At 32.3% G+C, this 27,023-nt stretch overlaps 1 protein-coding gene across 9 annotated transcripts in view; it reads right to left on the bottom strand.

The window, feature by feature from the left end:
- The window catches only part of SLC4A7 (solute carrier family 4 member 7), a 96,879-nt gene that overhangs the window by 27,186 nt on the left and 42,670 nt on the right, over positions 1-27,023 (bottom strand). For 6 of the 9 annotated variants that reach the window (XM_039836717.1, XM_039836720.1, XM_039836719.1 and 3 more), the window contains exons 4-12: positions 25,467-25,605; positions 24,691-24,851; positions 22,473-22,661; positions 14,700-14,815; positions 12,604-12,761; positions 11,051-11,138; positions 9,373-9,519; positions 5,880-5,986; positions 3,520-3,694 (exon numbers count right to left, since the gene is read on the bottom strand). In XM_039836717.1, coding sequence (XP_039692651.1) covers positions 3,520-3,694; positions 5,880-5,986; positions 9,373-9,519; positions 11,051-11,138; positions 12,604-12,761; positions 14,700-14,815; positions 22,473-22,661; positions 24,691-24,851; positions 25,467-25,605 — 1,280 coding nt within the window. Of the gene's footprint in view, positions 1-3,519; positions 3,695-5,879; positions 5,987-9,372; positions 9,520-11,050; positions 11,139-12,603; positions 12,762-14,699; positions 14,816-19,580; positions 19,950-22,472; positions 22,662-24,690; positions 24,852-25,466; positions 25,606-27,023 lie in introns of all 9 variants that reach the window. The other 3 variants (XM_039836722.1, XM_039836723.1, XM_039836724.1) reach the window with 2 other exon arrangements.

Raw genomic sequence — 27,023 nt, 5'->3', positions numbered from 1 at the left:
GAACTTTTGCAATCAACCATAATTCAAAATTCAATACTGTGAAAGACAAGGAGGGAGAAGTAAATGGAAACTAGACACAGAAAACTTTAACTCTATCTATAGGTGTTTTATTTCTTAAGCCTATGGTACAAAGATGTGTATATTATTCTGAATATTTTTGTATGTCTGAAATTGTTCATTTAAAAAATAGAAAACATTAAATACTCGATATCATGTTAGAAAAAAGACTTCTTTGAACAGATAAGAAATTAACATGTTATATTATTGTTCCCAAATTGATTTCTAAAGAGCAATTTTCCACACATTTTAAAGAAATTAATCTAACATGACAGGCTTAACCAACAGGTATCAAGAATGAAATGCTTAACATATATAAAATAGATGAAAAATCTCTTTAAAAAAAAATCATAGCGACCATAAATGAAGAAGTATCTTATTATTATTAAAATCTGGTAACAAAAGATAAAATGAGAAAATGAAAAGACTCGTAAATTTTAAATCAAAGCTAATCGGCCAATTTTATACCATTACCAACATTACATTCTAATTCTAGGTTATTAGATAAGTAAGGGGTATAGGCTATGCCACTAGACAGAGGAGAGGGATCAGAAAGGAAAGAATAGTTTACCATTCACAAACATAAGGTCAACTGGAGTGTACTATCAAGAAAGGAAAAGCCCATCATTGATAAAGGCAGGGAGAAGCAGCTTATAAGAAACAACCCTCCAGGAACTGGGAGGCAGCACAGGAGCAGTCAAAGAGCAGGCCTTGAAAACCAGATTTGAAGTGGAAAACTGGTTCCTAACAAGGTGTCAAGATGTGGACATATCTAAAACTTTTGAAGCCCAACCTTTCTCATTTTTAAATGGGGATGATGATAGCCAGTAAAACTTAATGAAGCAGTATTTGTGAAAATATCTAGCAAAGCCTAGTATCTGACATACAGAATGCACTCCATAAATGGTAGTAATTTTCATCAGCAGCAATAACAGCATTTTCCAAAATGAAAATCACAAAATAGTAGTATACGGTAAAACTATTATTCAACTATTAGTATAAAAATAGGATCATACCCACACGCAAACTTGACTTTTGGCAAATGAAGTAGTGTCCATATTAACGATATAATTGTTAACTGCATGAGATAAATTTGTTTTCTTTCCCACATACAAACAACAGTTTGTCATAGAAGACACTGCTAAGCCATTATAAAATCCTTAGTTCGAACAGAATATGCATATTTGGGAATGAATTTAGGTGAGCTCAAGTCAAAGGAAAAAATTGTCTAAATGGTATCTAGGAGATAGAAGGCAAAAAATTGAGGAGAAAAGCGAAGAGATGGCAAATAAAAAAAAAATGCTAATGGGGCAGATGGCCACAAAAATTTCAGTCTCTCTCTAAAATGTTGTATAGAAAAAGCAGAAACAGCCACATGAAGCCCTTCCTTTCACCATCTCAACCCCCTTATGGCCATATTTACTAGGTCCTTTATACCCAGACCTACTTTTTACTAATTTTTAAACTGTTTCTATATTTGTTCTCAAACTGAACCCTGTTTTTCTCTAAAGAAATTACAGTCTCACTACCTGCCTCCCCCACCCCATGTTCAGAAGTCTCCATTTTACCCATCAAAAGCCCTAATCTTATCTTCCCCATATACCTCTCCACTGCTACCAAATACTCCCCCTGCTAGTCTTTCTTCCTTCTCAAAACCTCCCTGCTAGTCTTTCTTCCTTCTCAAAACCTCTATTTTTGGTTTTTGCAAAATTATATCATCCTGACTCCTCTTTTAGAGCTCAGATCGTTCCTGTGTCTAATTTGCTGGGCCATTTTCCTCTTCACTCTCATCCCTCCTCCATTCCATAAATGTGAGTAACTTCCCAAAGTTTTCCTCTCCTTTTCGCCCTATAAATTATCTCCCCTGTTAAACTTATCTATTCTCAGTTTCAACCCCCACTTGTATATGAACCATTCCCAATCTATTCATTTCTTCCTTACCACTACAAACTCTGGAACTCCACCTCCTAATGTCGCTATTTATACTTGAAGTTCCAATAAAGCATCTGAAAACAAACACATCATTTCCATATCATTTTATTCCATAAGACTCTTGAGTTCTCTCTTTCCATTACTTCAACTCCTACAGCTCTTCCTTTACCTCACTCTCACGGCACAGCACCCCATGGCATAGTAACTACGTATACACTATCTTATCTCTTTCTCTTAGGTTAGGATCTTTGAGGACAGAAGACTCATGCTCGTGTTACAACTGTCTATATTCCTCCAGTGCCTGAAGCACTATCACATGCACAGTATTAAACAGCAGGATGAGATGGGCAGGCAGCGAGGGACAGTCCAAGAGCAAAGCAGCATTTCCATGATGGTAAGAGAGAAGGCACATTTCCACAGGGACCAGCAGAGTTACATGTACAAATTATGACAGCACATAAAGTAACTTACAAAAAATATATACTTTTGACACAATGATTATAGAAGAAGGTAAAAGAATAGAATTAATTGAAAATAAATTGAGTTGAAAGGAAATTTTTCAAGTGTCAGGTACACTTCATATTCAACTCATGAAATGCTTTAATTAAATAATTATCACTACTTAGTTTTGGCTATCTTTTAACCTTTTATCTGTAAATAATAAATAAATAAATGAATGAATGAATGAATGAATGAATAAATAAATAAATAAAATTTCTCCCAAGAGTAAATATAATTTAGATACAGTTAAGAATTATAAATATCTCATTTAAATGTCATTAAAATATATATAAACAAAAAAATCATCTTCAAGATTTTACAAAGCACTATTTGGTTATGCCTCCTAATACAATATTACCAAGAATGAAAAAACATAACTTTCATTTTAGTCATATCAAATTATGAATGTAGTTTTCAGTTACACTTTCCAATGAAGTCTTTGACTACTATCAGAAAATTTAGTAACAGCAAAATTAAAGCACCACTTCGAAAATCCATCATTGGTCCACAATTATGTTCTCTTCTTCCAAAGAGTCTAGTCCGGGCCTAATCGCCAGGCTGATTAGTTACCATTAATTGCATGGCTCTAACTAATCCTATTACGCCTTACAGGATATGAAGTAGCCCCAGTGATAAATTTCCCCACCCATGACCCGCCCAGAATTAGTTCAGTTGTATTCCCCCAACCCGACCACTCTTCCCCACACAGACAATACAAGCCTTTTACTCAATTTATAAAACCATTCATCCAGCAAGCCAGAATAAACTTTTTTCTTTTTTTCTTATTCTTTTCTTTGATTATTTATTTATTTATTTATTTATTTTTACCTCGACTGTGCATCTTCTCCTGTTCATATGGCTTCCCCATGTTTTCCACAGCAATTACCTTTGGGGAAAGTCTGCTTTGGGACAGGTTAATCATGCTGTGGGTAGACTCTTCAAATAAAAGTATGAATAGTGAGACAAATGCACACAGACACTTGCCTCTGAAGAGCTAAGAGCCTGGCCACTACCAATCTTTGTACTCACTATTCTGCCTTCTGTAGCTTCTCCAAGCAGCCCTCCAAAAGTGATTACAGGAGACATACAGGCACAGTATAGGAAAAGAATCGAGGCCAGGCACTGTAGACTTAATGCATCCTTGAAGTCACTCAAGAAAAAAGGTGCTTTCCTTTTGATGTCAAGTATCAAACCACCAAAAAGCCTAAATAGGTGAGATGAAACTCGTCAAACTGTACACTAGAGGATTCTGGCTATTTCAAACTAAAACTATGGGCTACATAAAACTGCTGGTGTCTAGTGTTTTTTGTCAACAAAGTTAATATCCTATTTAATTCATGGTATAAATTACAGAAGAATCACTCATTAATCTAATCCACTAGTAGAAGGAATGGTAGATCTCATTAAGTTAAAATAGACATAAACATCTGTATTTTATGGACTATATACTGAAAAGACTGCAGGCAAATGATTTTATATGAGTAAATGTAATTTCAGACACAAATGTGCAAAGAAATGTACAATAAAAATAAATAAAACCTAACAATCCATTCATGAAAATGTGCATATGCAATCGTATTATTATCTACATTATAAATCTTAAAGGCAAGTGTCAGAAAACCGGAAAGGCAACTATAATATAAATCAAAAGCTCTCAAGTATCTTTTAGTATGAATAGAGTATGCTGTGCCTAGATACACTCAGTAGTGAATAAAATAATTTTATTTCAATCACATAAATATTTCTGGTGCAGAAAAAAGCCTAAAAACTACTCCAGTGTATTAATTTACTGTATATGTAGTCAAACTAATGTGCATATTAATAAAAGATGTTTTAATTAGTAAATTTAAAATCTATATTTGAACATTAAAGCTGTATCATTTCAATGTTGTTATTTTTTTTTTTTATCAGACTTTTGCCTACATCTAACTTGAAAGTATTCCAATGAAATTAAGCTCCCTGAGGAGCAGAGACTATTTCTTTTTCATTGCCATTATCTTCAGTGTCTAGAACAACCCCTGGGGCATAGTAGGTATTCAATAAGAACTGGTGAAAATCAATAATTCAAAAAGGTTTTATGACTTAAAAATAAATAATCAGTCATATTCCTACTGTAGAAAATATACCAAAAAAATTAATCTTATACTTTCAGATGCTTTGGATGTTTTAAGCTTTACCGCTGAATTTTTTTTTTTAAGTTAATATTGAAAAAGATCCTAAACACACATGGACAAGTGGAAGAAGTTATCCTATAAATAATCTGATAACAAGGGGACTCAACTTGAAATAAAATAGGTGCCAATGATAACCTAGAAAATGAAACTATATCATCAAGTCAGTAATTAATTTAACAGCTTATATATGAGGCTCTTAGGTGACCGTGAGATCAACAGTGGCCTTGGTATTCTTCAGTGACTAACCCTATCTTAGTTTGAAGTTTGAAAAATAATTAAAAAAAGGCTAATATCAGATCAGCACCTACCATACAGGAATAGTCTTATTCTCTATTATATTCACAGAGACTAACATATTGGTCAATGAATTAATTGTGAGCTTAAGGTTCTCTAAAATTTATATTAAGTACAGCAACTATTATTTTTCTTCTATATAGTATTTTTTAGGCATGTCATTAATATCCTTAATAAAGTGTCTGTAGAAGATAGCCTGGTTTTTTAAATAAATATTTAAGATTCAAGATCTTTTACTTCCACAGTGATAATCAGGAGACAAAACTATATCAATATCCACAAGCTTTTCTACAGTATAAAAATACCGTAACATTTCTCTACTTCTACAAAATATTTTAGGACAATGTTTGCACCTGGGAATATTTCCATTCTTTATTTCAAAAATGAACAACTTCAACAATTTTTATAATTAGTTTTCCAGAGATCATTATCATGGGTTAGTTATACTTGTCTAATTTTACATTATCTCATGACATAATGCTCTTTTAAGAGTTTTAAGTCTATGCCAACACACACAAAAATATTGGTTATAATTCCTCTCTATTCCCATAATTCGTTAACTTCCTATGGAGGACTGTAATAGGGCTCCACACTTTAAGAACCTTCTTGTAAATTAATATAAATTAACTTACTTTGTAACTGCAACGTTCTTAACATATGCTGCATAAAATTTTCATTTTAAATTAAAGCAAGGTATACAGAACCCAAGTATACACTGGTAAAATTATTTTAAAATGCGTATTAATTTTCCTTGATGTCATATACCTATACATAATAAGGCATTTTTTTTTAATATGAAAATAATACTGTACTAGATTAGGTCCCAAATATATGCAAAGAAAAAGAATGCTTATGTCTTTTTCATCAAATCAACCCCTAGTCTCAAAAAGACACCCACACTGTATCAGTATTTGTACCCACCGTCCAGTCCTCTGTAGCTCAGGCCCAGCATGATGAGCGGCCTCTTTAGGAGTCTCACCCGAGCTGGGGGCAGATCCATTGGAAAATACAGGAATCTTTCTCTTTTCCTGAATTTCATAAAAAAATACATACTTTCAGAATTCTGTTTTAAGAAAACTAAGATGGCATCTTCAATTAGAGGGAACATGAGGTCTCATACTGGTTATCTAATTATTACATCTAGAAAAAATGCTTCCTAAGGTAAACCTCAGCTGTAAATGAATCATACTTTAGAAAAGAATCTAGTATTTGTCTCTATTAATATTTTAAATTTATGGCTGGTTTTTTTTCCATTTTATATTCTAATATCAAATATACTACACATTCACACACACCATTTCAAATTATTATTCAGCAATAGGAACATAAATATTCAATAAAGCATCTCTTCAATGAGAATGTTAAAAATATTGCTCACATTAACTATTGAAAATGTACTTTACATTAAGAAAAAGGTAAATGCGATTTTTCTTTTACGGAAAACTTCCCTTAAGATATAAGTAGCACAAGAGTTGTTTGTGAAACACATTTTCATAAAAATCAATTTCCCATCAAATTTTATTATAAATTCAAGAGTATTATTCTCATGATAAAGGACCTCGTCCCCCTCACTTGAGAAAGAAGTGAGCTTTCATTTTGTTACCTCTGGAAGTCAGAGGTTGCTGAGAGGAGAGGGAGAGGCAGATGGCAGAAAGGTGGTGGGTTGCTGTTCACCCCAAGAGGTCCCCTGGGTCAAAGGCTCTGGATGAACTACAAACACGCACTACCTGGTTTTTATGTTCAATATTTATACAGCAGAAAGACTTGCCTATAATCATAAGATTACTATTAGGAAATATCAAAATTACAACTAAATTGCAACTTAGCTCAAAGGAGGAAGAGAAAATAAAATTATAGAATTCCTAGAAAACAAACATAATAGAAAATACTACATATCACAATGTATGACACCAAAAAAAGCATCATTCAGGAAAATTAAGCACTTATATTAAGAAAAATGGAAGACAAAAAATAAATGAATTAAGCATCTAACACAGGAAATGTGAAAAATAAATCTTTCCTGAAGGAAAGTGATAGGAATGAAATAAAACAGCTAAAAGCAGAAAGTGAATTAGGAAACCAAGTACATTTTTTAAAAAGGACAATTAAATAAATTTTAACAGCTATATAGAGAAAAAGAGAGAGAGACTATATTGTACAACCTTATGTAAATAAAATTCTCACACAAACCAATTTCCACAGAAGAAATAAGTAAGTTGCGGAAGTCTACCACACAACAAAAGATTCAAGCTCAGAAAGTCTACAAAGAATTCTTTCAACTTTTAGAACCAAATTATTCCAAGCCCTTTAAAGTTTTAAGAACAAAGGAAAAGGAAAACTTAAAATTTATTTTTATGAAACAAGCACACTATATCAAAACATGAAGACTGCACAAAAATCTATAGTCCAATCTACTTAGAGATGAAAACAAATAAAATACCAGACATAGACCACTACCACTTTAAAGTCCCAGTTGTATTTATTCCAACAATGTAAGAGTGTTTTCATATTAAAGAATCTGTAATTTACCATAACTGATAAAATTCATATGATCATCTCCCAAGAAGGTCATATGACAAAAAGCCCTTTGACAAAATTCGACATCCACTTATATTAAAAATTTCAATGAAATAGAAATTAGGGTACTTTCCTAATATGATAAACAAGGTATTTTGGTCCAAATAGTCCTTGTACTTAATAGGAGAAACATTAGAGTTGTCGACTATAGTTAGAAACAAATTAAGAAATGCCCATTTAAATTCAGCTACTACTTAACACTATTAGAGATTTTAGTCAATACAATTAGACAACAGAAATATACCAGAGGTATAAGAATTTAAAAAGGAAGGATAGAATTATCTCTTATTGCAGATGATATGATTGAAAATCTACTACATACAGTAAATGAATTAAAAAAGGTAGCAGGATAAAAAAGAAATATACAGTAACCAACTGAGGTTATAATAGAACAAAGACTTCATTTACAATAGCAATAATAAAGATAAAATACTTATGAATACATGTAAAGCATAGACAAGGAGAACTTTATAACATTCTTTAAGGATACCAATACTGACTTGAAATAGGAAAACAACTGGGAAAAGATATACCATGTTCTTGAATAGATTCATTGTTATAAAGATGTCAATTTTCTCTCTGTTCATTTAGAAATTTAACTGCCATCACAACTATTTTAAAAATCATGTTTTGTTTCCGTAAATAGAAAGCTGATTTTAAAGCTTACATAGAAAAGTAAATATGCAAAGACAGCCAAGGAAATTCAGAAAAACAAGAGTAAGAGAGGAGTCAAGAATGAATCTAGACCTACTGGACATTTAAAATATGCCAAAAAGCCTCAAAAACTAAAGTGTGGAATCAGTCCATAAAAAGACACACCAATGAAAAAGAAATTTCTCAAATTTACCTGCATTCATACGGAAATTTAACTAATTGAGAAAAGCAACATCGTCATTCAATGAGAATAATGCTTAACTTTTCAATAAATTCAGACAACCAGACAGCAATTTAGAAAAACGATAAAGCTCAATGTATACTCCACCTAATATACCATGACGAACACCAAAGGATCAATGATTGATTTAAATATTAAATTTTTTAAAAAAAAAAGGTGGTGGAGGGCAATGAACAAAAAATATCCAGGAATATTCAACCTCACTAATTACAAAAATGCAAATTAAAACCACATTAAAATACCCAAGACAGCGAGGAAAGATATCTATCAGACTGATGAATATCCAAAAGTTTTACAACATACTTGTGTTAGTGAGGGTGTAGGGACATAAGCACTTTCATACATCACTGTGGGAGTCTAAAATAGTTCAATCAGATAAAAAGAGATTCTGGTAATATCTACTAAAATTCTAAATTCCCATGTGAGCTAGCAATCCAATTTCTGGGACTCTATCTGCAGAAGACCAACATGACATAGGAATACTATGATATGGTTTGCAATAACAGAAGACAGAAGACAACCTGAGCCCAAGAATATGATAAAGTATGATATGTCCATAAATGGAATATAACAAAGCTGTGAGAAAAAGAATAAGAAATATTTCTATAATTTCTTATGATCGGGTTTCCAAAATACATTGTTCTATTAAAAAAAAAACAAGATACAGAACAGTACATACAGTATGTTAACTTTTGCTGAGAAAGAGGAGGGAATTAAGACTATATGTTCCTATCTCTTTGTACTGAATAAACATTAGAAGGATAAACAAAAAAATAAGCAACAAATGGTGTCCCACAGGGGGTGAGGATAAGGAGAACAGCATAAAGGGGACATGCTAGGGTACGACTTCTCTCAGTGTACCTCTTTATATAGTTTTGATTTTTGAAAATGTATAAAGTACTCAAAAAAAATTTTTTTTTAAGTAACTCAAAGAATTCTTACCTGAGAAGGAACACTTTTTGGTGGCTCTATGCGTATAGAAGGATCCCACTCTCCTGGAGGTAGGACAGTTACTTGATCTAAAAATTCATCAATTCCAGATAAGAGGTCATTTCTGTCTTTTGCTTTATAAGCTACATCATGAAAAATCTAAAGAAAAAAAAATTGAGTAAAAGGATTTTAAAGTTGAAAGAAAATTCTACACAGTAAATCCACTTTAGATATCACAGATTAGTGTTTAATAAAGATAATGACCTAACCTCTTATCCCAAGCCTACCCTGGATAAAACTATAAAAAATAACCCACTATCAATATTATCAAATGAATTAATGGTAACAACCAAACCACAAAAGAAAATAGGTATGTGTTAAGACAGAACAATTTTTAAAAAGAGAAATTTTACATGGTATTATACTCAGCAATTAATTACAAAATGAAATAATACTGTCTCGTGTCATTCTACTTCTGTGATATTTTAATGTTATTTATCTAACAGGAATAATCGTGGATATGCAAAGAATTTTATTTAATTAATTTATTTGATCACTTGTATCTACTGGGTGCCTACTATTTGCCAGGCATAATTGTGGATAGTGCAATGCACACAGACAAGGCAAGGTCCCTGTACTCAAGAACCTAGGGGAAAAGACAGTAAAACAAGTTAATTACACAAATACCTAACTGCAGGTAACGATAAATACTGTGATAAAAATTAAGCAGGGTAAAAGAAGACCTCCTAGAGGAGGTAACACTGTAGCAGAAATCTGAATGGGATGAGAGTCAAAACCATGCAGAGGGCAAAGTGGAGTGGGATGGTAGAAGAGCACCCAGGCAAAGGGACCAGCGACTGTAAATGCCCAGAGGCAGAAGGGAACATGATACATCTGGGGAACAAAAAAGAGGTTAATGTGACTGGAGCAAAAAGTGGGAGGAGTGTGAACAGTAAGTACTAGGATGCAAGTTTCGAGGAGCACACAGAGGCTAGATCGGGCAGATCCTATTAAGACAACGGTAAAGAGTTTAAGTTTAAACATGAATATATGACAGGATGTCGCTGACGCATCTGGATCAAGGAAATGATATATTCAAATCTGTAAGTGATTGGTAGTGTGGAAGAAAATACTGTAAAGAAAGACTCATAAAGTCTACTTTAATCACCCAAGAGAAAAAGAGTCTAAGCCAGAGAGCTGGCATGGAGATGGAAAGGAGATGGCAAATTAAGTGCAAAACACATTGAAGAGGTAAAATCCAAATGTTGGTAACTAACATTTTGTCATCAAAATGTTAGTCAGGATAGAGAAATGAGGGCAAGTTCAGATATGTCAGATTTCAGATACCTTAGGGACACATGGCACAGATGTCTGGCACCCAATTATAAAGCTCCCTCCCAAAGAGAAAGAAAAGTCCTGATCAATACAGGTCATGGTCAGAGATGAAGTGACCAATAATTTCATTTGCTGAGGAGGTGGGGGAGACCAAAAGGTATCCACCCATTGATCCAGACACAAAGGTCTTGAAGACCTTAGCAAAGACAATGCAAAGGGTTGAAGAGAGAGATACAATAGCACAGACAGCAAGGATATTTTTTTAACCTTCGCTATGAAAGAAAAGAAGCACTATAACTTAATACATATTATATGCTTAATACTCAATGTCTGCTTCAAAGGGTATTTTAATTACCTCATCCGTCATGAGAGTGGCTATTGATCTTCCAATTTCATGGTACTGTGGTGCCTTTCCTGCTGGACCCAATAACAGAAATAAAAACCTAAAGGAAAAGTTAAAATATATAAATTTAAGCATAAACAACATACACACATAAATCCCAGCAATCATAAAAAAAAAAAAATCATTCAAATGTCAATACAAAAACAACAATCAGACCTCTTTTCCAACCTCCCACACCAGTCAGTGGAGAAAAGATGGCAACTCAGACTAAAGCAGATAACAAAACTAAGAAAGGCATTCATTCATAATTAACTTTCCACCCAGTTATTATTTCCCATCTTCCTTAGGATAAGACAGTAGTTAAGAAATTGAGTGTTCCTGTCTTCTATATCATTTGGAATTTGAGTAAACAATTTTTTCTGGTCTGTACTGACAAAAAAAATAAATTAGTGAATATCAATCCCATTTAAGTACTTAAAGTTTGCCTAAGAAAATAGTTGAAGAGTATACATACACACACACAAAAATCCACGATCCCTCAAAATATAGTCTGGATAAAGATTCTAATATGGTAAATAAGGTGCTAATTCCCTTGGGAGAAAAAAAATTTATCTACGACTCCAAATTTAACACCAAACCTCATAGTATCTGATTTTTTTATTTATTTATAGTGACTAAATAAAAAGTATTTAACTTCCTACTTAGTTATGTCCTTATTAACACTACAGTAAAATATTAATATTCATACTCAGCCAAACTGGAAGTATTCATTTTCCTGCTTCATGAGAATTTAAATATGAATCTATGAAATTATTTTTTTCATTTAACTTAATACTGTACCATTAATGCACCTCAGTGAAGCATATTAAAAACAGGCGTGCACATTTCCATCAAATTGCAATTAATTCTTCAGATTTACTATTATAAAAATAATTTTAAAACTTTTAAAATTATTCTCATTTCGAATTAAGTTTATACAATCAATAGCCAAGGAACTGATTATTCTTTATAAGCCAACATACTTATTATTCTTATGGATATCACCCCTATTTCAATTTTTACTCATAATATATATTGAACAGAAGATTTTGGTCAGGTGAGAACAAAGCATTTGCCTAACTCAGAGGCATTATCACATTTAATAAACCCTATGAAATATTATTATCCTCATTTTACAAATGAAGCTTAGAAAATTTAAGTCAGGTGTGACTTCCTCCTAAAAAGTGACAGAGCAAGGATTCGAACTCCATTTTCTCTGACTCTAGGGCCCGCACAAAACATAATATGTCTGAAATGATGAACTGTTTTTTAAACCAAAGCTCCTGAGACACCAAACTTCTTATGAAGGTATAAACACAAAATTTTTATAAAGGATATTTGTTTTATTCATTGACTTATTTGTTTGTTTTGTTTTAGTTCTAGAAAGAAAGATCATTCTTTTATCCTCAAATAATCAAAGCATTTGGTATAATGACAATAGTAACAAATGAAATTATCTTTTCTTACATAAAACCACATGTTCCTTGGGAAGATGAAAATGTTCAGTTTTGGAACTAACTCTTTACCTGGTAGGAACAGGGACCTCAGTCAACCCTGAGAGGAGAACAGCGGGAGCCAGTCTCACAAACGCAATTATAGGCCTTTCCAAAAAGTCTACTTCTCCCACCAGAACATTAGATGCCTCGGCTCCCGAAGGAATTTTTCTCATGAAATTCATATCAACCTATTGACAAAAAATAATTAAAAATAAAATCTGCATGGTATTTATAAGACTATTTAGAGGGAAACAGGAAAGAAAAGATGCTTTTACGACTAGTATTTGCTAATCAAAACTGGTGATCTAACGAATGTATAAATGCCAAAATTCTCACAAGTACAAAGAACGGAGTAGACAAATACAGAAAAGCAAGCAAAACACATTTACCAAACAATAATCCCAATTGTTTTAACTGTCATAATCTTCGCTATTTCAGAGATCTAAATTATCAAACATACAAACTAGAGAAAATTTTCAATGAATAAAGCACTATTCATTAAAAACTATTTAAGACAAAAATATAGTCCACTAACAATGGCTCATGAAATTATACACAGTGCTAAAAAATATTCATTTCATAATTATCTACTGTTTAATCTTATAAATAAATTTTAGTCCCTTTATATTCTTTATAAGTCCTTTTTACTTTAAAGAACTTTGGGCATTCCCCAGTATTTTCATTAAGTGGAAAAAACTTTTTTTACTTAAAACTAAAATAAATAGGCATTATTGGTATAGGTATATGGTAGTGCTATATAATGAAATTTAGTTGTCTGTGTATAATTACAAAGGAAAGGTTACAAACATAATATCAAAGTACGGGAAGTTCTTCATTTATATGCAGTTTCACACAAGTCACTAAACAACCACTTACAGGGCTATCTATTAAAAATAAAACCAGCACTTACGGCGGACCTCTTGAGTCCCACACCCAGTGTGCCACAACTACAGTGCCAGGAGGCAGACTCCTGCCCAACAGGAGACAAGGAGGTGTACACAGGGATAGGCCAAGTAAAAAAAAGTAAAACTGTGACAGAAGAACAAAAAAAAACGGCATCTGCCATGTCTAGAGGAGATCTATAATGTAAATTATATTAATTTATTCATTTAATTAAAATAAAATGCAATTTAATTACTGAACACTTTGCATTTATCTGAAATAATAGGAGCAGCAATTAAAAATATGATCAAATTATAAAAGAAGAAGTAAAAGTATAACACACTTTCCGTACAGTCAATGTCCTATATGCAAGGCTTTTTATAATTTTAGAACACAAAACTCAGCAAAGTTATATAACATAAATCATTTACATTCCTTTTCTACAAAATGTGATTTATACTTTGCATTTTAAAGTAAAAGGCTGAAGGGAAATGACTCTTACTTGAAATAAACACATTTAATTAAATGTCTGACATTGGATAAGTATCGAGAATATCCTATAGCAAATTAATATCATTAAATTACAATGGCCACAAGGAATCAATTATTCAGAAGTAATACTCATAAAGTCTCTTTAAAATTCATTTGTAATTTGAACCTGTTTTTGTGAAATAAGTTTTCTTTTTCTATTTTACCTCAATACTCATTAACCAAAAGTTTAAAAAAATCATATTTGAGATAGGTGAATTATTTTTAAATCCATGCCTTTACCAACCCATGGGGAAGCACCGATATGTTTCCCAGTGACAATCCAGAAAGTACTAACACCATGAGACAGTAATTCTAGGATCGCATTACAGCCAACAAAAGGCTGAACCACTACTACTGTTGTAACATCATTCCCAGAATTAATCTTTCTAATGGTGGTAGCTCCAGGACAAATGACTATAAGTCAAAAGGTACTCAAGTTTCATGATATCTATAGGTAGGCATAAATGAAAATACCATGTTATTCAGATACTCTTTTTGTCAGAAATTCTAAAACTAGTAAGATATAAAGTTATTCAAGTGCTAAGAGATTACCTTTCTCACAATTTCTGATCTTAACTTATCGCAAACATCACATGCAGGTGTATAAGTACCAGTCTATTAAAAAATTATTACAATCAATGTTAATAAAGGCACATTGCTAGCAATTTTCTCAGTAAGAATAAATATAAAATTTTAGTTAATGATAGAATTACCTTGCTGAAGTCAACAGTACTATTTTCTCTGCTGCCTCCACTTCCATTACCTTTTATCTCTCCACTTTTACTATTGTCCAAGTTTCCAGGTGCAGACTGTGGAGAGGCCAAAATACCTGTAGTTAAGAATAAACAAATTCCAAATCAATACGGAGAAAATTCACTTTGCAATCTGACTCTGTTCATATCCTGAAAGTGATGGTTTATTAAAAGCAAATGTGCAAGGTAAAAGGAAAAAAAAGTGCCCAGTGTTAGTACCATACCAGCAAGACTAATATAATATTATAAGCAATAATAAAGCTATACATTTTAACATTTAAAATGATAGAACTTACAAAAATGGTGGTTTTCGCAAAATAAATGAGTAGGTGCAGAACCACAGAAGATGGAAGACCTGAGTTTGATTACTACTAGACATACTTAGGGATTTTACATCAATAAAAATATAAATGTTCTGATAAATTCTTAGTGTAACTCAGAAAATTTAAGAGCTACATCAACTAAATGTAGGTTAAATTTACCACAATCTTCCATAATTGTAACAATTTCCTCAAGAATTTTCATTTCTGTTGAGTAATATTTATGTTCTGCCTACTGTCATTATTCCTAAGAAATACAACTTTATAATAGCAATGTTTTTACAATAGAAATATAAAGAGTAAGGATTTTATAATTAAACAGATCTTTGCTGACATAAGCACTCCCTGCCACTTTGCCATGTGACTTTAAGGAACTCAATCTCTAAGATTCAGACAAATCTATAAAATGAGTTTGTTTGCATCAGAAATGAAAGATATGTGTTCTATAAAATTAGCTTGTTTCAATGACAAAGGATAGATATATGTCCCAGCATTAGTATACTCATTTCAAGTGGCATTCAGCAGCAGCAACATTTTATAATATAACCTAAAGCCACCCTGTAGCATATGACCAATTGTTACCACTAAGAATTTTGCAAAAAGTTCAAACCTCAAAAATTTTCAAGTATATCACAGATTTCTACCATAAAATGTATTTCATTTTTCTAAACACCTGATTTTCTAGTTCAAGAATATAGATTAATACTACCCAAAACACTAAGTATCACAGGAGAAAAAGCACTAGACTGAACGAATTACAACAGACTTTACTTTTAGTTTGAAGTCTACCACTCTCGTCCATTTAGTGACCCACAGCAACTTAAACTGTTTATGGTTACGTCCTATAAACCACAAAGTTAATACTGGTAATTAAATCCCAGAATTTTAAGCACATCAGATATATTTGATGCATCTAAGGAAGTTTTCATTTTTCCAGAATACAACATACTATAACTAATAACTGAAATGAAGTCATTCGAGTTTATTGCTTAAACTCAATGACAGAAGACCTTTGTGATAGCCACTTCTCTTGTCAAATACCTAAACCAGGATGTTACTGTGACCCAAATATCTCAGTATAAAAAGCATATGCAATCTATTCAGCCACATGCTCATTCTCTGGAAGTGTTAATTCTGAAATAAAATATTTCCTAAGCCTTGACTCATTCATCACCATTTTAGCTTGGCACTGAAAAGTTACTAAGATTTCTCTTCTTTGACCTTGTCCCTATACTTCCAGAATACAGTCTGTTCTTTTATTAAAATACACACTCAGGCAAGGGGGAAAAGTTAACTAGTACTTTTCAGTGGCTTCCCCTGGCTCGCACACAAAATGAAGAATATCATTAAGGCTCTGGCGGCAAGTACAACAGAGCAATGCATACACTTGTAACTACTAAAAATATTCAGTCTGTAGATGTATAATCGAAAGAACACACATGCACAGCTTCCCAGAATAGTCCCACTCAACAGATTTTGGGAAGAAGAGTGAAATGAGGAGAAAGCTATGGGGGAAAGTAAGGATATAGTAGGAATGTAAGAAGAAATGATATGGAACTCAGTATTGACAAAGCTGAAAGATATGACCTGAAGTCACTTAGCAAACCTAGGAATCTTGAACCTGTTAAAACTGGCATGTCAGGTAAGTGTTTTCTGCCATTATCCTATCTACATAGTCCTTCCCAATTTCATCTAAGCTAAAGCTGCTTTCTCAATCAGTAAAAGGATTCTACCTGCTCCTATAATAAATTGCTGGTGCTCAGAATTAAATAAGTTCCCAAAATTAAAACTATCATTGGCACAGATAATTCAGACTATATTTATTTGCTTTAAGAAAAAAATGTTGACTATGTGTATATATAAAATCAATATTGAGATTTAAAAATTACTCTTGCAAATCTATTGTTTTATCCTTATAAATTTTTTTCTCAAAATAGCATCTCTAACTAGAGAGAGATAAATCAAAGATATGAGTTTTCTGTCTTTAAAAGCTTGAAAACAGAAGTAGTTGAAGCTTGAAAATAGAAGTAGCTGAAGCAATGGTTCATAAACTGAGAAGATTTTGTCCCTAAAAAGACTCTTGGCAATGTCTAGAGACATTTTGGTCACAACTGGGGAGTACTACTAGCAGCTAGTGAAAAGAGGCCAGGGAGGCTGCTAAACATCTTATAGTGCACAGACCAGCCCCTCATAACAAAGAACGGTCTGGCCCAAAATGTCAGTAGTGCCAAGACTGAGAAACATTGAGATAGTCGCAAATACTAGAGAGAAGTTTTCCTCTTTTACATATAATTATTCTCCAAAGAATAACTAAAGGAACACATACTTTCTGTTTTACCATGGGTATGCACAAATCAAGACCCCATGACACAAAAATATCTATATTAGTATCTCCAAAATTATGCTGAGGCCACCTTCTTCCTCTAACAAAATATCAGACTTCAAGGAAACTCAACTAGAGTTTCTAGGTGCTATACGCACAATAGGTAAACAGGAAATAATATATGGCTTCTCTTGTTATTTAATTACATACCTTCTATAGATGTCTTCTTTAACAGTAATTACGAGCTTTTTCTTGTCTTTGGAAATTCCCCCTTTCCTCCATTCTAATGTCTATTCTTTAGAAAGGCTGATAAATCTCATGGCATACTTAACAGCAGAGGAGGAAAAAAAATTGTGTTCCTCAATTCTCAGTTAATTGCTCCTTTTATTCCTTAATAACATGGCCTAGAAAAGACATTATGACCCCTATATTCTTTCTGTCCTATAAAAAATGTGTAGTCCCTTCTTATTAAAAATATAGAGCTGGTATAATAAAATATATACATTGTTACTGAGAGGTATAGATAGATATAAAACAAATGCAATGAAGTAACTTTAAAGTCATTTTTGTTCAAGGAAAATAGTAAGTTATGTTGGTTCTTTTTAATTAAGAGTGCTGATTATTTCTGAATAATTATTTATAGTTATTTTTTCTCATTTTAGTTCAGTTACCTCATTATTATACTATACCTTTTTCAGGAAGTAGTAAAATTTACAATGAAATACTATACCATATATTTGTTTTATGTAGATCTGAGTTCAATTTCTTGCTCTGGATGTTTACAGTTTGATCTTAACATCTCTACGTCTTACTTTTCCTCATTTATAAAACAGGGCTAATACCACAAACCTCACCAAATTATAGAAGAATTAGAAATATGATACTTGAAAAGAACGTATCACTGTGTGAATCAAATTAAAACAGTAGCTATAACTACAATCATAATTAATGTTGTAATGATTTAGCCACAAAGCTTTCATTTTTTATTTCTAAAAGTAAATCATTTTTTGGCAACTAATGAACTTTAATTAAACGCATCTGGTATACTTGGATAGTGCCAATAGAGAGAGAGACAGGCTTTTCATATAGTGATAGGAACACTAGAATTTTTAATCAGAGACTTAGGCTGCCACTTAACTAGCTGTATGACCCAAGGTAAGTTTTTTAACTTTCATGAGTCTGAGTTTCTGAAAATAGGTGTATTTACTAATTTACACAAATTTTTATACCAATTAAATAGGCTAATTTAATAACTATAAACTACCATTGAAGTGTAAGATATTATCGGTATTATAGAAAATATGATAATACTTATGTGATTAAAATCACCGTTAGCATTTGTATATGGCACATTGATGCTTGGTTGTCGGTAAAATGGTCACAAAAGAATACTTCCTTATATGAAATGGGCAAAAATATATGTATAAATGTACAAGTAATTTACATAAAAGAGCCAAATTTTTCATAATATATGACTCCTAAATTAGTTATAAAACATTTATCCACTAAGAAATGTTTTATAATTCACATACAAAAATGTATCCTCTGGTCTGAAAATTTCAAGGTGAAGTTGGAATAAAGAGAGATATGGCATTAAATAAAAGACAATCAAAATCTATTCCAAAATATATTACTAGTCTTGAAATAATGACAATTCCAGGCAGTCATTAGAGAGCATCAATCTTCTGAGACAAAATGAAAAAAGAACATTCAATCCTATTATTGTTAGGAAGGTTAAAACATACTGCATTCTTTGGACAAAATCACCAAACAGTAAATAAAAAGCACATCACCTCATTATAATTTATGTATAATATGTTATGTGTTCATTCACCTTATGAATGAAATGCGCAAGCCACCATTTTTAAAAAGTCATGGCAAATTAAAAGATTACTTATAAAAACTTTGACATTTTCCTGAACCATTCAAATGCCTTGACCTGTTAAAAATCTCAGTGAAATTTTTTTGAAAGGGCTTAAATTATGTGTAGTCTTCTTTGTGGCCTTTTTTATAACTTAAAACTTTTAATAATTCTATTCTTTTCTATAACATATTATAAAGAAAAAAAACCATGCAGAAATCAAAATAAATTATAAGCATTATCTACAAATGCTGCTAAAGCTCTGTGCTAACAGGCATTCCAAGTGCAAGTGATCCAGAGGCAGAAAGCACCACACATGGAGGATTTTGAATAGTTGCCTGGAGTTATGTCAACATTTTCCTCATTCTTCTGCTCCTGGCCTTTCAGTGCTTCTAAGTCTTCCTCAGGCGGATGAATTACTACTGTGGGAATATCATCACTGGCAGGAGAAACCAGTAGTTCTGGGGCCTGAAGCTGACTCTGTTGGGAACTTCTGGTGGTCAGGCGACTGTTGCTAGGGCTGGAAGGAGGACTGTTTTGAGGGGTGGGTACTGGGGTTGTACACCTCGAGCCTGCAGGGGTTCCAGCTCTTGAAGAAGGAAGAAGATGACTGAGAAGAAGAGATAAAGGCGATTCTCCTCTCAATGAAAGGTTTGAGGCAGACAGACCTGTTCGCAAAGAGTGGCGGGAGGCTGAAAGGCCTTCCCCTGAGATAAAACAAATGAAAAATGATGAAGTTCACTGCAGAAGGCAAAGAGAAACACAAAAAAATCAATTCATACTGTAAACTGCAAGCTTTAAAAGCCCCAAATTTCAAATTCATGCTATCAGAGTTAGCATGGCAATCAAATTTTAAATGTTAGAAAGTCACTGAAAAGTTGCTTAAGCTATAATCAGTTCCCTGAAGGTACATCCAAAAAACAAAACAAAACAAAACAAAAAAAACAATGTTAATGATAGCTGGTGAGGGACAATAGTCTGTTAGTAATCAAAATGCCCAATAGTGTGGCTTTTCAAAAAATAAAAGAATAGTATCAAAGCAAAGTTGCTGCTTAAATAAATGATAAATAGTATATGGGAAGATAATACAAAATAATTTAAGAACTAGAAGCCAAAACAAAACCTACCAGGCACTGATAGTTTATATTTAGTGTATTTATCCTACACTGTACCAAACCACTACAAATAATTATCTCTCACAACAAAAGTCCACATTAACATTATCTAATAATTTCTAACTTAAAATTGATATCAAATCTTTATAGCATTAAGTCAAGGTGATAGGGCATCACCTACTGGTAGTGCTCCTAAGCAATATATAAAAACATAAGACAAGTTACAGAAATTTTTTAAAAAGAGAAACATAATGTCAATTTTAAAGGATACATATTTTTGAGCTCTCTAAAAATACTAATGTCCTATAATATGCTTCCATTATAATACAGCAGATAAATTTAAACAAATATACAAAATCTTTAATTTAAGTAGATAAGAATAAAGTATTCTTTCTAACAGCCATGACAAAGTAAGTGTAGCATATTTCAAAAGGTAATGTATACTTACATTTCAAATATCTATTCTTATGAAGTGTAGCTTAATGGAATAACACTGTTTTTTACAAAAATATGAGAAATATAACCATCGATCCCATATGATCTAAGTCTATATAATCAAAGCTACATGCTCAAGAGCACCCACATATATTAAAAATGAAAGTTAACTTTCAATCCATAAACAGTTACCACTTAGTTAAAAAATAAGCTACATGCAGGAAAACTGTTAAAGCACAATTATAACACAACAAAATAACAGAATTCCCATGCTAAAATGGCATTTAAAATAAAATAGCCATTGCCTTATGATTAAAAGGAACCAAATGACAATTGGAAAATAATCAGAAACCAATGCATATGAGAAATAAAAGATCTAATAGGGTCTTCTGGGTAAATGAACTCATTACACTAAAACAGAGAATATATATAATTCTCTGTTTTAAGATGAAAATGAGAGGTGATATGTGACATAGATGGCATGTTTTTAAATTGAACAGATTTCATTTATACTGAAGCTTCCTTAAATAAAGGCATAATTTTAAACAAATTAAAAGACTTTTAGTGGTCAAATGCTCAGAAAAAAATGGACTCAAGCATTTTACACTGAGCTGCAAAAGATGATTACTGTCAACTTTAGATATACTCCTATCAACCTATGGCTGTCGGCTTATAGAACATTTAAAAGCAATACTGTTATTTCAGCGACAGGAAAAATGAGCAGACGGACATTGTGGCCCATCTTCCACTCCTCTTCACTGTAATCCTCATAAGCCTTGGGTAATGGTAGCAGCTAGAGGCCACAGTGACCCTCATAAGCAACTCCAACCCTGTGAACCTGGGTTTTCCAAGGTCACTGTCATTGGAGCTCTCTCTGAGAGCCAAAATAGAACCCCAATGATGTAATCTTCCACTTTAGGAAGAGGAAAGGCAAGACCTCCAAGTATGCCCAACTTAAGACAGAGGTAAATAGCTACCAAAATACCATCTTCCCATGTCCCACATATAACCCCCACTGCTAGATTATGAGAGTGGAGAGCTGAAATATGTGGGTCTGTGCCAGTCTCGATGGCTTAGAAGACATTAACTAGGTTATCTCTAGTATAAAATAGGAGCAGTCATAAAAACCTTTCAGAAACTGTATAAAGGGCAGTAAAATCAGCAAGCCAACCCCAAAACCCTTGTTTATGCCCAGCAAATAAAATATATTCAGGAGACAAGAAAAAAATAATCACTAGAAAAAAAATCTATAGATAATAAAGGTTCAAACCCAAGATTTAGAATTTTTAAAAAATTAAATTTATAGGTCATAATTTATGCCTTTTTAATCAATTATGTAAGCATTCTTGGAACAGAAACAAAAAAGCAGGAAAAAGTAACTCAGGGTTATGTATAACGACAGTATTTAAACATTACCAATGCTTAAGTGTGCCATTTCAACAGAGTGAATGCTTAAGTTTTTCATCTAAATGATTTCTACAGATAATTCTGTCCTGTAAAGGTATTTTGGAATTGATATTTTTAAGTACACAGATAACACTATTATTTTTTTTTTTAAAGGACCTATGTAATGATCTGGAAAAAATATCTTTCTTTCTCCAAATGCTAACTGTAACATACTACAATACTGTTAGAGTAGCAGCAGTGTTAGCAAAAATTGGATGCCACAACTTATCTCACCATTCCTTTCAAGCAAGTGAGGGTCAGAATGTTTCTTGCCTATATCTGCAAAAGATCGAACAAGGGGAATTCGACTGGCAAATCTTTTCTCATTCTGATGATGATGTCTCTTCAGAAGAGCTTCCCTGACATTCTCTCTAATGGATTCATCCAATTGGCCAGAGGCTATCATGTTGTCCAATACCATATCTATTCAAAGGAAGAAAGAAAAAAACAGTTGACTTTATTAAATAACACTTGGATGACTTAACATAGAATAAGGTATAAGTAAAACCGTATTAGAAAACTAACATCTTTAAATAGCTCTAGAAAGTATTACTCTTTTGTAATACTGAATAATGCATGCATAAAGATAAATATGAAGATTATCCAATGAAAATGAACAAATTACACAGAGACCCTTATTTTAATAAGTACTATTATTTATAAGGAGGCTACTGTTCTACGCTAATAGCCCCTCTATAGTTGAAAGTGCTTTCCTGATACGGATACAAATTCTGTTAAACTGAATATTAAATAATATTGGCCTCCTAAGAAGTGAAGGTATTTTATTGCTTCACCTCCTACTTTTTTCCCCAAAACCGTAGATGAATATCTGGATTCATTCATTTATTCACTAATTATTAACTGAGTATCTATTATGTGTTGGGAATACAGCAGTTAACTAATTAAGCAGATCAAGTTTCTGCTCTCACTCTTTCCAGAGACAAAACAACCAATGAGCAAACAGATCATGAAGTAATAAGTCCTAGGAAGAGAAATGTGTCAAGCTGGCAGGGAGGGGCAGTTGAGAATAGGGAACTTGATGGCAATGCCATTTGATACATTATTGTGATGGTTGGAATATTTTTAATCTATAGAGTCTATAAAAATATTTTTAAATAGTGCAATTAACTTGAGATAAGAGGATCAAGCTTTCAAACTTGGAGGATTACTCCAACATAAAACTGGAGGGAATCAACCTAGATTAACTACAACATCGACACGATGACTACAGGTTACTGTACCAGTGAATGATGGATTACATAACATTTACTAAAATATTACATTGTATTATGTGATAATTGCAAAGCCAAAGTAAGACCCTCATGTCTAAATTCAATATTCATAACCCTAATGTAATTTCCAAGTCATTCATAAAAAACAAGCAAGTAAAGATTTTGATAATTTAAAGATTTGCAGCATGTGGTCAAATCTCAGAATCTGGTAATAATTTCAAAGTATTTCTAGCCTGAGAAATTCTAACAATTTATAGTTCTCTTAAAGATCAAATACTATAGATAGTTTTGTTTTACCATGGGAGCAATCTATAAAGGCAGTCGCACTATCAAATTCATTACCACTGAACTTGTATTGGTTTTGAGCAATTTTAGCTAACGTTTAAATAGCTTTATCACAGCTGTCCTTTTTCCATTTTCCACTTCCACAGTATCCTTTAAGTTTCTCTCTCCTTCATTTCCACTGCTATTACCTACAACAGTTCATTATCATTTCTTGCTTAGACTAGTCCAAGAGAATAACTGGCCTAACTTGCTTCCAACCGCTTCCTAATCCAAAGCCACCCTACATATTCTTGCCAGCATGATCTTCCTGACGCATATTAGATCACACTACTCTCCAAATTAAAAGTCACTAAGAGCCAAATGCCTACCAAATAAAATCCAATTTCTTAACCCCATAATTCAAGGTTAGTCACAATCTATCCCCATTTTCCAATCATATCTACTATTACTATTCAAGAAATATGTATACTCATATGAAACTGATTTTCCTGAGACTCATGCCTATCTATACTTCCTAGACTTTTCTTCCTTAGAATACTTTCTCATGTACCACCTGCTGCTCCTTGTTCCTATGTGTTCAAATTCTATGAAAAAGTTGTATAATGTACTCTGTACCTCTTCCCCAAATACCTTGGTCCAGAAAAAAAAAAAAAAAGTTCTTTTCTCTGCATTTCCAGAGAACAGACTCCTTATCTAGTTTATGGCACTAGTCACTTTCTTCTTGATACTACAGTCACGTCTGTCTAATTTAATCTTATAGACTCCAAACTTATCAGAAGTAAATAGTGTTATTTATGTCTCCTCATACTGCCCTGCAGAGAATGGAAGCTCAATATATAGTTAAATCGATGGCCTAAAATTCCAGTTTATTTCCCTTATTTAAATATTTCTAATTTTAGCACAACTTAAATATAAAAACATCAATTTGCTGTAACCTGCTATTTCATCTAGAGTGCTTGCTCTCATATCCAGCATGACGGTTCCATTTAGGATGCAGCTTCTTAGTTCAAAAAGACTGTGCAAAGAAAGAGTTGCCACATAAGGTTTACTCCATCGGTCACCGCCATCTTCAACATCCTCTTCAAATTTCAGCCATCTGAAATACATAAAATATAAAAGTATTTTATAAATAATGATCTCATTTAAATAAATTATGTTTATCATGTTATTTTAACATGATAAACATAAACTTGTTCTTTTAAAAAGAAACAAAAATAACCACCACCAAAACAAAATGTGGCTATAAACTCATTTTTACAAATTAGGCTAATCTTCTGCAATATCTACAGTCACAAGTTATCTTTGTAGTTACTCTTTCTAGTCTAGCTATCACAATAACAAGTCTACAGAAACAAACTATGGCACTTTGTTATTTCCACTTCTAATTCTATTTTAAACTTAAAGTATGAAATATTTTGATTTTTCAAATTTGTTTCTCTAAAGACTTATTAAAAACTTATTATATAATAACATAATTCCTTTTGTGTTATGTTGAATTATTAAGGATTATTTAAGAAACAAATTTTGAGAATAAAGAGAAAAACTAAAGATATGCAAAAAAGAGGACATTCTCTGCTCATTGTTTTAAAGATATGCAAAAAAGAGGACATTCTCTACTCATTGTGAATATCTTATAATTTCAATTTTATATTCTCATTACAAAAAGAAATCATATAAAGCCAATTAAACACTGAGACTGAGTTTTCATTACCTGGCAGTTTCTTTCCATTCATATTCTTCTCCATCTCTATAACACAGTTCATCCATTTCCGTGAAGAGATCGTGGGGAATATGCTCTTCGTCATCATCTTCAGTACCAAGGATGAACTGGACTCTCTGGGATGGTGTGTCTTAACAGAATAAGAGTTTAAATACATTCAAAATTTTCTTCAATTCATTCAAAAGTAAATTCACAGTTTTAAGAATTAAATCCTTTTTTTCAATTTTTTAAATTTTAAGATTTTTTTTATTTTTCAATTACAGTTGGTGGCATATAGTATTATATTAGTTTCAGGTGTATGACATGGTGATTTAACATTTATATATCTTATGAAGTGATCATCCCAATAAATCTAGTACCCATGACACCAAAAAGTAAAATCCTTTTGTTATAAATAAATATATTCCCTCAAAACTCTTTTATTATTAAAATAAAATTATAATTCTGGAAGTAAATAAGAACCAACAATCCAGAAAAAAAAAAGTAACACAGAAAATCACATCTGCAGACCAAAAAAAAAATTTCTGTTAAAATAAATAAGACTAATATGATAACTGATGTAAAAACAAATCAAAATAAGCAACATCCAAAAACATGGAACACTATGCTCAAAGGGCTTTCTCCTCACTAAAAATATGTGGAAATGTTAGATAAAATAGAACATTAAAAAATACATAATTAATATGTAGCTAAGTTCAAGAATAAAAAAAGAAAATCCTCAAGTTCCAAAGGATGAGGAAATTCAAAGCTACGAGTATAGAGAAACTGACTTTTTCTGCTATCAAGAAGTAAAACTGTTGGCTGACACAAAGGAGGTAGGACAGGGACTAGAAAAAACAGATGCCTCATGGCATCTGAATTTAAACTATCTACTCAGTAAAGGATCACCAAACAGAGAAATTAACATAAACTCTACTCCAGGACAGTTGAAAGCTTTAGGGTCCCTAGTATAAACACACAAGCAAACAACCACACGAATCAATTAAAAACATTCAAATTCTGCTAAACATGAGGAATGAGGTCAAACTCAAAATTTACACTTAAGTAAACAAACCTCCATGCACTTGTAGATGCAACAAACAGGGATATTAGAACAGGTTAAAGAGCAAATTAGAAGGCCTTATTAAGGGAAAAGACAGAAATCAGACAGAATCCATCAATGACAAATAAGAAGACAAACACAAAAGGTTATGAGACACAGAGAACAGAATAAGAAAGTTGAACAGGAAAAAAAATCCCAAAAAAGAAAAATATAAAGAATAGGGGCAAGGGCAATAGAAAAACATATCTGAAAATTTTCCAGTATATATATGACATCGGTCTGCATATTGAAGGAATACCCTGAGACCTCTGTCAGACAAACAAAAACATGCTGTAATTGAACTTAATGTTTGAACCTTTCAAAATTTAGATCTTGTTCTTTCATCAGACTTCTCCCCACGTAATATTTTTGGTGCTACTGTTAAGTGGTATTTTTTTTTTTTTTTCAATTTCTGTTTGGTCATTGCTACTCTATAGAAATATAATTTGATTTTGTATCCTACAACC

The sequence above is a fragment of the Pteropus medius genome, unplaced genomic scaffold (genome assembly GCF_902729225.1).
Source record: "Pteropus medius unplaced genomic scaffold, Ma_sr-lr_union100, whole genome shotgun sequence".
NCBI classification, from domain to species: Eukaryota; Metazoa; Chordata; class Mammalia; order Chiroptera; family Pteropodidae; genus Pteropus; species Pteropus medius.
Note: the sequence above shows the minus strand (reverse complement) of the source record. Positions and strands in the feature narration are given on the sequence as shown.